The sequence below is a fragment of the Chenopodium quinoa genome, unplaced genomic scaffold (genome assembly GCF_001683475.1).
Source record: "Chenopodium quinoa cultivar QQ74 unplaced genomic scaffold, ASM168347v1, whole genome shotgun sequence".
Taxonomy (NCBI): domain Eukaryota; kingdom Viridiplantae; phylum Streptophyta; class Magnoliopsida; order Caryophyllales; family Amaranthaceae; genus Chenopodium; species Chenopodium quinoa.
In genome coordinates this window covers 1,783,636-1,796,471 of record NW_018744988.1, presented here as the reverse complement: position 1 = coordinate 1,796,471, position 12,836 = coordinate 1,783,636, and the positions used below count along the sequence as shown (strand labels likewise).

The window sequence follows — 12,836 nt, the reverse complement described above, 5'->3', positions numbered from 1 at the left end:
TATCGCTGGCATGTTTAGGATCTATGAATTTGTATTGCTCGTGAAGAGCCCACGAGTGGGTGAGAGATATATATAGCCGATTGGATTGACTAATTTTGCCTCTAATTAATGTCATCAACTAAGTCAAGTCTGCTGCTTGCTTAGTTCATTGGATTTATCCCTGACCGGAAATTGAGCTAAAAAGAAACAAAGGGAGTAAACTGGTTACAAAAGATATTTTAAAGTCAGACCCGAATTCAAATTTTATATAGGATTATATGATTTACCAAATCAAATTTACCCAACGTAACTCAAAAATTAATATAGTTCATATTTAATATTGATTAATACATCATCATGAAATTGACAATAGCTCTAAAAAGACTTGAAATCGAGAACAATGAATCATCATCCAACTATTACCCAAAGGATCCATTTTCCACCTCTAATCGAGACACATGCGTTTAAATCTACATCACCTGCTTAGGTGCTACTCTAACACACTATTAGTTGAATAATCAAATGAGCTAACTATATTCTATAGAGAAACAACACGAAGTATCCACATTTTCAAGGTCCAGCTATTATCAGGACCATGCATGCGTACTCGTTATAATATTCTTGAACTATTAAGTTGACCCTTAGCTGCTGCAAAGCTGGCTTCCATATAATCCATAACAAGCCTACATCTTAGATTCTTCCTCAATATTTTTAGGTCCAACAACTTGCTAAGCTACCTTTAGCAGCAAATTATGTTCCCTACTCAATATACACTCACTCTTTTAACATCTTAGTTTAACTTTCTATTAGTCAAAATATTCATACGTTAGCATATTGTTCATTGCTTGGAGTTTTCCCACTATTTCCTACCACTTTCCTTATGCTCCCTTCTTATTGTTGGTATATATATACCACAAACTTCCCTTATTTTTTCTCATCCTCAACTTAACAACTTGCTAATCAGTAAACATTCCAATTATCGAGTATAATGGCGATAACATTGGCCTCGAAACACTTCCTCTTGCCTATCACTCTCCTTTTTCTTGTCAATGTTAGTGTTGCATCAAGGATGCTCGTAGAGTCCTCGACTCAGTCTATGACTTTCCAATACCACAATGGCCCTCTTTTAAGTGGTGGGTTTTCTATCAACCTTATTTGGTATGGTAACTTCAAGCCTACCCAAAGGGCTATCATCTCTGATTTTGTCACCTCCCTATTACCTTCGCGGCCTGAGAGCCAACCATCTGTGGCCATGTGGTGGAGTTCCATTGGCAAATACTACCGCCTTGCTAATGCCAAGAAACCAACTTCACTCTCCCTTTCTTTGGGCAAGCAAGTCATCGACGGCACTTACTCCCTAGGCAAAACCCTCACCTCCAAGCAGGTTGAAGCCTTGGCTGCAAAGGGTCCACAACATCCCAATGTCATCAACGTAGTGTTGACTGCAGCTGATGTGGTAGTAGAAGGTTTCTGCACAAGCAGGTGCGGGACCCACCGCGTCTCCGAAGAACCCACTCAGAAGATCCCATACATCTGGGTGGGTAACTCGGAGACACAGTGCCCTGGTCAATGTGCCTGGCCATTCCACCAACCTATCTACGGCCCACAAAGCCCACCATTGACGGCGCCCAACAACGACGTAGGCTTGGATGGCATGGTCATTAACTTGGCTAGCCTTTTAGCAGGGACTGTGACCAACCCCTATGGAAACGGGTATTTCCAAGGCCCAAAGGATGCACCTCTTGAGGCTGCATCAGCCTGTCCCGGAATCTACGGAAAGGGGGCGTACCCCGGTTATGCCGGCAACCTTTTGGTGGATGCCACTACCGGAGCTAGCTACAACGCTAACGGAATCAACAAAAGGAAGTATCTGCTTCCTGCATTGTATGACCCCAAGACCTCATCCTGCTCAACTCCTGTTTGAGAATTGAAGTTCAGAAATCAACTGCAATAATATGTATAGATAGGAGTATAAAATTGTATACGGAGTACTACTAGCGTGAAGAAACAAATAGAAATTACATACGTAGTATATTTATTTTTTTAACAATAGTCATGTATTCGTTGGTTTACACATACTGCAATAATAAGTTACCTTTGTCTACCTACATATCACATTGATTCTGTCATTCCTAAAAATATTCACTTGTAGGGACTAAGATGAACAAATAATGACCTTATTATAAAAATATTTTAAAACGAAATATTAACTATGACGCTCAGCTTAATCCCAGCATTATATACTCTGTTAATCCTATGCGTTTTTTCTGTTTTGCCGTTCGAATATCGATCATATTCTTATAATTGATACCTTGTACAATAAACAGTTTCAGACTCACTAAACCAAAACTTCCCTCATTGCTTTTCAAACTAAAAGCTCAATAATGGTGATTTGCTAAACGAATTTACAAAAATAGACTGTAAAGTCGAAAATCAACTACTGGTTAAGAGATAGATTGGTGAACAGAAAGATTGTTATTTTCTCATTTATTCATTTATTGTCCTGGATTGTTTTATTGAACTCTCTGTTTATATTCACAACAAAGGAATATGTTAAAGGATGTTAAATTTGTATGCATCAGCATGTAACTAGAGAATTATAGTTCAGTTTAATGGTTAAACTTGTAAGTATCAATAAGACAAAATAAAAGCTTAATTGCTTAGATCATGAATATAATATAGTAAGACTTAATTTTTTTTTTTTTTTTTTTACAAAGAAATCTATTAATTAAAAAACAAGATTACAACCTAAGCTAAGTAGGACTTAATTTGGTTGTATAGATAAACTTGTATGTACCAAAGAGACAATGAAAACTACGTTGTAATAACTACTTCTTTGGCCCGCAATAATCATACCTTTGGCCCGTCCGCCGAAAATAATCCGACCTTTCGATTATTAAAAAAGATCGGGGTAAAGGTGGGATTATTAAAAAATAATCGAAAGGTGAGATTATTTTCAGCGGACGGGCAAAAGGTGGGATTATTCCGGGCATTTTTTCCTAAATAATGAATGTCTTAAACATTCACAAGAAACCAGAGGACATTTCCTTGAGAGATTATTGTGCAAAAAATAAAGACTAACATCTATTGATCCTTTGGGTAATTGTTATTGTAACATAAGAAGATGGTAGCTAACCCAAATTTCCTCTTTTTCTTCACATATTTTTACAATCGTCTATTCCCACTTACGGGTGGTATTTGCCTATCTTGTGATGAATATTTATAATGAACACAAGTTAATGGATGAATTACTTTACTATGAGTTAGAGATATTAAGATGTTACTTGTTAAATTAAGCTTAAAGATATTTATAATTAGCTACTCCACATCAAACAACCGTACAATTTATACTGCCTCTATTTTTTATGGCTTTTTTTTTTAAAAAAAAAAAGCATCAGTTTGTCCGATACATTTGCTGAGACAAAATTTTGACCAATATTATCTTTAGTTAGCTAATAGTAAAAATTGTGACAAAATTATGTTATGAAACTAAACATTATGACTAATTTAATGATATATTATATAATAACATTTATTTATTTTATAGAGGTGAAAAAATTAAATCAACCGTGATATGTGAATAGTGCAAAAGTCATAGTGATGCATTAAAAAAATGGAAGAAGTAGCAAATCAGCATGTCACAAGTATAAAATACCGTAAGACTTATCAATGACTACAAATCAATCAATCAAAACCTTAATCCTATAAGTGGGACATCAACAACTACAGTACAAAGAGGAAAAAAAAAATTGTACTAAAAAAGTTAATTAAAAAGATTAAACAATGAAATTACAATTCCGGTTTTGGATTTTTGGATTTTTACAAATGTCGTTCAGGTTAAAATCGGTTTACTTAGTTTGAACTTTCAAGTATATGAATCACAGCTTAAACTTGACCATGACAACAAGCGTGTTCACAGCAGCATCCTAAAGTTGACCTTTAATTTCATTGAAGCTACCCTTAAAACTTAATCTAGATAATCCATCATTATATTGTCCCACAACTCCAAACATATTAACACGGTTTTACTTTATTGTGTTCACTGTTTAGCTTAGCCGCTGTTAGTTGGTAGTATTAGCATTATACAATTCTCCAATTCCTAATTTCAACGCTTTACTCGTGTATACTTCTTCCTAGTAATTTCCTTTACCATACTTCAGCACACTATATATATCCTACACTCCCATTTTATTCTCTTCATCACTCAAACATTTTCATCTCATAACACTTCTTTCCTCTATTATATACTCCTTTTTTTTGTAGTATTAACAATCAATCAATGGCATCCTTGCCCAAAATTCTATGCCTTGCTCTTTTCCTCACCCTCTTCGGCTTTTCCGTAGAGGCGAGGCTACTCACTGAGTCGTCTCAGCCTATGACCTTCCGATACCACAAGGGTCCCCTACTTAATGGGAAGATTACGATCAACCTTATTTGGTATGGTCACTTCAAGCCCGCCCAACGTGCCATCGTTTCTGACTTCATTACTTCCCTTTCATCCTCCCAACATGAAGCCCAACCATCTGTTTCTACGTGGTGGAATTCCATCGGAAAGTATCACCACCTTGCGAATCCCAAAGAATCCACCACCACTCTTTCCCTTTCTGTAGGCAAGCAAGTTATAGATGAGACATACCCTCTTGGTAAGTCCCTCACCAACAAGCACCTTGTAGAGCTAGCCTCTAAAGCCGGTCAACAAGTCAATGCAGTCAACGTAATATTGACCGCATCCGACGTGGCAGTAGATGGGTTCTGTAGGAGCCGATGTGGAACCCATGGATCATCCTACATTTCCAAAAGTAGGACTCAAAAGTTCACCTACATTTGGGTTGGCAATTCAGAGACCCAATGCCCAGGTCAATGTGCATGGCCCTTCCACCAGCCCATCTACGGCCCACAAAGCCCACCCTTGGTTGCACCTAACAACGATGTGGGCCTCGACGGAATGGTGATCAGCTTGGCATCCCTTTTGGCCGGAACCGTGACCAACCCCTACGGAAATGGGTACTACCAAGGCCCTAAGGAAGCCCCACTTGAGGCTGCTTCGGCTTGCCCAGGTATCTACGGAAAAGGCGCTTACCCTGGTTATGCTGGAAACCTCTTGGTTAACCCAACCAGCGGTGCTAGCTACAATGCAAATGGAATGAACAAGAGGCAGTATTTGCTCCCTGCTTTATATGATCCTACCACTTCATCTTGCTCAACTTTAATCTGAAAGATTATAAGATATAATGATATTTTTTTCCTATTGTAAAGATACTAGCAATGTTAGAGACTCCACACTTCAGTTTAAGATGTATAATTAAATTATTCATTGTATAGTTGGTTTTGCTAAGAAATTCGTGTGTTTGTGCTAGCTAAATTGCTGAGAATTGATTACTTACTTTGCTGAAGTAAAACTTTATAAAATGACAAATTTGGGTGCAAAAAAGGCCAAAAATTTAGAAAGATCAATGGGATCACAAATTTATACACTACAAAATCATCACAATAAATTGGGAGTAAATTTTAAGTTAATTAAGTTTCTGTGCAAGATATATTTTTAGAAGAATGAAAATTTTCAAGTATAAAGGAGACCCAAACAACCAAACTTGATCATCTTATATATTGAATTTATACAACTAAGGTTATATATGTTAACTTCAACTTAATATAACTCATTATTTTAGACAAATTTCCCATAATTTCAAAGTTTAGATAAGTTAAAAAGGCACTACAAGTTCAAACAGCTCAAATTCAGATGCATTGAAGATTGAACACATCCCTAAACAAAATAAAAAGCTAGCAAACTTAGCTGACCCTATTGTTAAAGACTTAAGAGCCAAAACAGCCAGCTTGACTGACCTGATAGGCTAATACCTACCGAACTCAGGTGACGTAATTTTAACTCTGACCAATGTTTCCGACTCCATAAGAAGGAGCACATTAATAAGAAGAAGCTTAAGGAAATGCGAACGTTAAAGGGGATTGTGCAGAAACATTCTAAGAGATAGAATAAAAAACGAGGTTATTTTCTAGAAGGTAGGTATGGCAGGAAGAATCGCCTGCGTTGGTTTGGGCATGTAAGACAGAGGCCTGATGGTGCACGGAAAGGTGGGACCATGGAGGGATTAAACAAGGGAGAGGGAAACCGAAAATGAATTGATTGAGAGGAGTTAAAAAGGAAGTTTTTCGATTTGCATGAGGATGAGGTATTGGATCATAAGAGATAGAGGAGGAGGAGATCTTTGTCGATGATTACACGGAATAAACAAATTTGGTTCATGTAGCCGACCCCACTAATAGGATTAAGGCTTTGATTGATTGATGTGTCCGACTTGAATTGATGGAACTCAAAATTTAATATGATTAAAGTTGATTGGTTATTTAATTAACTAAATTTACAATTGACCCAAAGCAGATCTAATATGACTAACAAGTAACAACCATATCTTAATCTAAATGACACCATGTGACACCCTACTTAAGAAGCAAACTATTCATGGAAGAGTATAAAACTATTCCCATGAGAATTGCGCAAAAGTATTAGTGTCCACTACTGCATACAAACTTACACAGTGCTTATTTAGTTCACATAGAAATTAATTCCCATGAGAATTTACATTTCATGGGATTTACTCTCCTAATAAAACTCCTAAGAAATAGCTACAACATGTTTGGATGATACCAATGTTTTGTAATCTCAAGATGAAACTATTAGGTCAGAAAGTAAAAATCATGTCGATACAAAAATCTTAAGACTAATCATTGGGAGCACATCCACTTGCCATACATGAATTATTTCTTTTAAATCATTGGCAAAATAGTCATGTTTATTCATTAAGAGGGACAAACTAGCTACTTCATTAATGACAAGCAAAGAAACTTTGACATTGATTCATCAAGAAAGCAGCCAAAGGAGATAAAGTTCATAAATCACAATACTATTATAAGTCATTTTCCTGTCTTTAGGGATATGTATTAGGTCAGTTAGACCATGCAATTAGGTACAAATTTGATGATTATACAATGTTTAAGGGTAGGTCTATACTATCATTGGCAAGTTCGGGGGGTCTATATGAATGTTGAAGAGCCCACCAGTGGATGAGTATGGCCGATGAGTTTGACTGCTTTTGCCCTAATTAATGCAATCAAGAAAATTTAGTTCAAGTAAATATTCAACCCCATCTGCTCTTACTTAATTTGATTTAATACAATACAAATCTCAAAGATCAGGAATCAATCAGTATCTAGCAGCAACAAGCCTTGAAGCTGCAAAGCATAAAAAGTTCCAATTCACTCATTTAAATATTACTCGTATCAATGTTATAACGTGAATTGAGATATCTATTAACAGATACAATGCGATAATCAATCAAGGTTTTCACTGCGACTAGCACAAATTCACCTATAAGCCTTTTTTCAAAATTAATTAATGTAAATAGAGGAAGCACAATCTAAGTATACAAACTAGGTTGTGTTTGATAAATAGCTTATTTGAGCAAAATTAGCTTATGGGGCCAATATTAGCTTATTGACTATTAAATAAACTAATTTAAGGTGTTTGGTGGAAACTTATTTAAAGAGCTCATTTTACTAAATAAGCTCTTTTTAGAAGTTCTTTAATTAACTTATTTATTAATTTATGGTTAAAATACCACTTATATCTCCATTTAATTTAAAATTCTACCTAAACTACTTACCCCACAATTAGCTTTATTGGTCATTTTACATACTCAAACAACTTTAAGTTATATGCTATTTACCAAAAATTGTTATACAATCAACTAATAAAATAAGTTAGTCAAATCAATTAATACAATCACTCAGTGCTAACGCAATCAACTTCATCTTTCAGCTATAAGCTATTCACCAAACATGTCCTATATGCTTATAAGTATTAGCTAATCGCTAATCAAATTAGCTTTAACCACAAAAGTCATAAAAACCATGCACACTTTAATGGGATTAATAAACTACGAGTATACAGTACAAAGAGTAACTCACCAGTGAGGTCAAGCATGAAGTTCCACATACTTAGGTCCAGCTATTATCTTGCCCACGGTCACACTTATAATATTGTATTCTTGATGTACATTGTTGACCCTGCGATGCCACAAGGCTGGCCTCCAATTTGTCCAAAGCAAGCCATCTTACCAAAATTCTTCCACAATTATTTTGGCTTAGCAACTTCCAAAGCTAACTATAGCAGCAAATTTAGTCCCTTACTGATTCAATATTCAACAGTATACTTCACCTAACTATCAGTCAATGTGCTTGGCCATTGCATCAATCCATCTACAGCCCACAAAGCCCACCATTGGTCATACCTAGTCCTAGTTATTGGGCGGGTCGGGTCAGGGTCGGTACGGGTCGGGTCAAAGAGAATCACATTTTATAGGGTCGGGTCAATGTGGGTTGCGGGTCATTAGCGGGTTGATAATGGGCGGGCCTACAAAATATCAATTAAAATAAATATTGGACAAAGCCATTATTATATACATATGAATACAAATTTATCTATATAATTATTTTTACATTATGTATTTTCTTTATCAATTAAATTGGAAAAACATGTTGGTCCTATATTGATCCTGCCCATTAAAAGCCCTGTCCATTAAAAGCCCTATAAGCTTGGCCCTGACCCTATTATCAATAACCACCTCTAGTCATACCTAACAACGATGTTGTCTTGGATGGCTTGGTCATTAACTTGGCATTTTAGCAGGGATTGTGACCAACCTCTTAGTATACCCATAACCAAGCTACAATGCTAACGAAAAAAACAAGAGGAAGTATTGCTTCCTGCATTGTATGATCCTAGTATCCCACCACCAAACTTTAGTTTGAGAAGTTCAGAAACCACCTGCAATATTATGTATAGAGATTAACTAGATAAGAGTAGGATGGCACTGGATCGGGTTAAATAGAAGACCCGCCCCATCCCCACCCCAATGGGGCGGGATGGAGGGAGGTTTGGCGGGTGATGGGGCGGGTATGGGTGTAAAAAGTGTACCCGCCACGGATGGTGGGGCGGGTATGAATTTTATAATAGACCCGCCCCGCCCCGCCCCGCCCCGCCCCGCCTCATACCCGCCCCAAGAAGAGTCTAGAATATGTGAAAGGCCCAAGCCCAACCGCCCAAATACTAAGAATCTTTAACCTAATTTTTCATTTGATTCATTTCCTCAACAGCCGTTATTTTCATTCTCTCTCCATTCTTCTATCTGAAAGTCAGTCACTCAGTCATCCATCTTCTTTCTCACTACTTCGTCTCAATCACCATTGTTCAATTCATCTTCTTCCCCAAGGTATATATAAATTAATCTCTCTTTAATTGTTTTGTTTACTTTGGTTTTGTGATTGAATGCGACAATTCTAATTTATTATGGAACAAATTCATCTTAATCTATTCTATAATCAACTGTACTCATTGTAATTTTAAGTATCGAATTTATTTCGATGTTGAGTTCTCTTAATTTAAGACGTTAAGATCTGTTGATTAATGATTAGTATGAATATATTAGACAAATTATACTACCTAATAAACCACTTTTTAGATTTTACTCCTAGAATTTACTCCGTATATATTAATAGTCAATCTATGCAAAATTTTTGTAGGTGAGTTTAAGAAATTGCAGCACCATGGTTGGAGGAATTAGCTAGAAGATGAAAGTGCAGCACTATGCGAAGTGACTGATTGATTTTTCATGCATTGAGATTTTGTAGCTTTGTATATATTATTGGATTTGGATTTGTGGAATTTTCACAGTATGAAATTGTTAATTAATTATAATTAATATTGTTGTTATTATTTTGTACTGTAATTGTCATTACTGTGAAATAACATAACATTTTGGATATATGACAATAGGTTTGGGCGGGTATGGGGCGGGTTTGGGGCGGGTATAAGGTGGGTATGGATATCCAAGTGGTTGGCGGGATGGGGATGGATTCTATACTATACCTGGCGGGGCGGGTATGGATGTTGGGTATTGTACCCGCCACGGGTGGTGGGGCGGAGATGGGTATAAAATTTTTAGGCGGGTATGGGTGTGGAGGTACCATCCTCCGCATCCGACCCGCCCCATTGCTAGATAAGAGGGAATAAAAATATATATCAGCCTATCACGGTGAAAAAGAAAATAAAAAGTACTCCATACATAGTATAAACTTTCTCATTGTTACAGTATTATTCATTGATTACACATGTTGCAATAAAAGTTATTTTGGGAGTTGGGACTGTAACACAAATTAACTATCCATTTTTTGAAAATCTAAACAGTACTCCTGGAACAACATAATTAAGTGAGCCTAAACTCTGCTATAATCATTCCTTTGCAAACTTATGTTTTGGCAAGAGATAGAATGCTTAGGCCTTAGGACCAACATACCCATATGCCGCACATAGCTTCATATGACTATGTTTACAGCGTAAATGATAGGGTACATTCTCATTTCCACCGGACAAGTGCATTTACCCCTCCTAAAATGGATGGTAAAAACTGCATACTTAGCATTTCCTTCCCCTCCCTATCACGTTAATTTTCAAAAAATATTAGAGACACTTTAAAGATAGAGGCTCTCCTACCCTTCCCGTCTACCCCTCTCACTTCTAAAAAGCCTAATTTATTAAGTTAGGCTGGATTACCTATGTGAGGTTCCAGTCCGATATGACACTTCTCCTTACAAAAAAACATAAAAAAGATAAAACAAAAAATATGCACAAGTTTTTTAAAAATGTTTGTTACAATAATGTATTCGATCAACATAACTTGGAATTATAGAATACAAAAATCAGCTTTGCAACTTTTAAGCATAAAAAAAAAAAAAAAAAAAAAGCCAAATGTGAACTTTCCACATAATCATGATCCAGCTTTTCTAGAAGTTTAATGTTGACTTGAGCTGCTGCAAGGTGGTCTTCCTTTTGTCCAAAAAACAAGAAATATCTTACTTACATTTTTCTTCAATAATTGTTTAATGTCCAGCAACTTGCAAAGCCAATGAGTAGCAATAAAATTTGTTCTCTACTTAATCAATAATCTAACATCACATACTTCACACTTTTCTCAGTCAAAGATTTAACACTTAATGCTTACTACATAACTTTCTTTTTGGCTTTTCACATGACATCCTACAACTTCCTTCTGCACCCTTCTTCCTCGGGGTATAAAAACCCACAATCTCTCCTTACTATCTCATCCTCATCAGTTTTCCAACTTCCCTTTCATAAGTTCCTAACATAAAAATTACTAACTGTAATCAGAGTTTCTCTACTTTGCAAAAAGAGCGTAATGGCATCAATATACATATACTCGCTCATACCTCTAACTCTACTTTCTCTTATGATCAATTCAACCCTAGCAACAAGGATGCTCGCAGAGTCCTCCACTCAGCCTATGACTTTCCAATACCATAATGGTCCTCTCCTACATGGCGATTCTCCATCAACCTTGTTTGGTATGGCAAGTTCAAGCCTACCCAAAGAGCTATCATCTCTGATTTTGTTACCTCCCTAACACCTATACAGATTGAAAGCCAACCATCTGTTGCCATGTGGTGGAATTCCATTGACAAGTACTACCACCTGGCCAATCCCAAACAGCAAACTTTGCTCTCACTCTCCTTGGCAAGCAAGTCATTGATGAGACTTACTCCCTAGGAAAAAGTTTCACCACCAAGCAGGTTACAGCCTTGGTGTCACGGTCCGGGAGTTTGGACCCCGAAACGTGCGGCGCGCTCTAGCCTTTTGGCGGCAAGAACGCTAGCCTTGAGCGGAAGAGGGGCTTGTGAGCACAAAGCAACACAAGCGGGCAATAGAATCTTAGGAGCACTCACGTCTATCAGGGCGACGGAGTGCGGGTGGTCGGGGCTTGTGACGGCCGATACTTCAAAGCGGGCACAAGCGGGTCCGAACCACGAGTCCTTAGCGCATCAAGTTGGGTTGGAGGGGAGCTAATATGCAAGTAAGACACAATATCTATAAAGGTCTAACAACAAACAAGCATAAAAGCAAGGCAACACTTGGTAGAAGGCTTTAAGATTTCATTAATCATTCGCCCTCTAAAGAGCTTTAAATGACATACAAGGAGAATCCCTAGTGAACACTGATCTGACAGTAACACAATAATGGGACCTCAAGCTAAGAAAACATAACCTAAACTCTAGGAAAGCACTTAAATGGAATCTAATACATCAAAAGGAGTTGGATTCTAACACTTGGCCACAAAGGGCCCACAAGAGCCTAACACCATCAACGTAGTTTTAACTGCGGCTGATGTGGCAGTAGAAGGTTTCTGCATGAGCAGTTGTGGGACCCATGGGTCCACCAACATTTCCAAACAAGGCCTAAAAAAGTTCACCTACATCTGGATTGGTAACTCGGAGACACAGTGCCCAGGTCAATGTGCCTGGCCATTCCACTAGCCCATCTACGGCCCACAAAGCCAACCATTGACTGCACCTAACAATGATGTTGGCTTGGATGGCATGGTCATTAACTTAGCTAGCCTTCTAGCAGGGACTGTAACCAACCCTTACGGAAATGGGTACTTCCAAGGCCCTAAGGAGGCCCCACTTGAGGCCGCTTCAGCCTGTCCAGGAGTCTACGGAAAGGGAGCCTATCCTGGTTACGCCGGAGACCTCTTGGTGGATCCCACAACTGGTGCTAGCTACAATGCTAACGGAACCAACAAGAGGAAGTATCTACTCCCTGCATTGTATGATCCCACAACCTCATCCTGCTCAACTCTAGTTTGACTGTTTGAGAAGTTACAAAAGCTACCTACAAGATAATGTATAGATGGAAAAGTATAAAGATGTATACTAGCTAGGATGATGAAGCAAATAGAGATTATATGTTTTTCTCAGTCATGTAT

General features: G+C 37.5%; 2 protein-coding genes, 1 long non-coding RNA gene and 1 pseudogene across 3 annotated transcripts; all 4 read left to right on the top strand.

Annotated features, from left to right (window-relative positions):
- The first annotated feature begins 766 nt into the window (after window positions 1-766).
- LOC110706611 (protein EXORDIUM-like) lies at window positions 767-2,094 on the top strand. Its single transcript, XM_021884554.1, has one exon. The coding sequence runs from the start codon at window positions 968-970 to the stop codon at window positions 1,901-1,903; it is 936 nt and encodes a 311-aa protein (XP_021740246.1). The 5' UTR covers window positions 767-967; the 3' UTR covers window positions 1,904-2,094.
- Window positions 2,095-4,078: 1,984 nt separating this feature from the next.
- On the top strand, window positions 4,079-5,427 carry LOC110706610 (protein EXORDIUM-like). The gene has a single exon (XM_021884553.1). The coding sequence runs from the start codon at window positions 4,259-4,261 to the stop codon at window positions 5,192-5,194; it is 936 nt and encodes a 311-aa protein (XP_021740245.1). The 5' UTR covers window positions 4,079-4,258; the 3' UTR covers window positions 5,195-5,427.
- Window positions 5,428-9,107: 3,680 nt separating this feature from the next.
- LOC110706489 lies at window positions 9,108-9,772 on the top strand. The gene is made up of 2 exons (XR_002508361.1): window positions 9,108-9,269; window positions 9,580-9,772. It is a non-coding gene; the product is annotated as an uncharacterized LOC110706489 (long non-coding RNA).
- Window positions 9,773-9,913: 141 nt separating this feature from the next.
- On the top strand, window positions 9,914-12,836 carry LOC110706488 (annotated as a pseudogene).

Excerpts from the sequence above, each read along its gene's own strand:
- LOC110706611 (XM_021884554.1), top strand. The coding sequence starts at position 968 with ATGGCGATAACATTGGCCTCGAAACACTTCCTCTTGCCTATCACTCTC.
- LOC110706610 (XM_021884553.1), top strand. The coding sequence starts at position 4,259 with ATGGCATCCTTGCCCAAAATTCTATGCCTTGCTCTTTTCCTCACCCTC.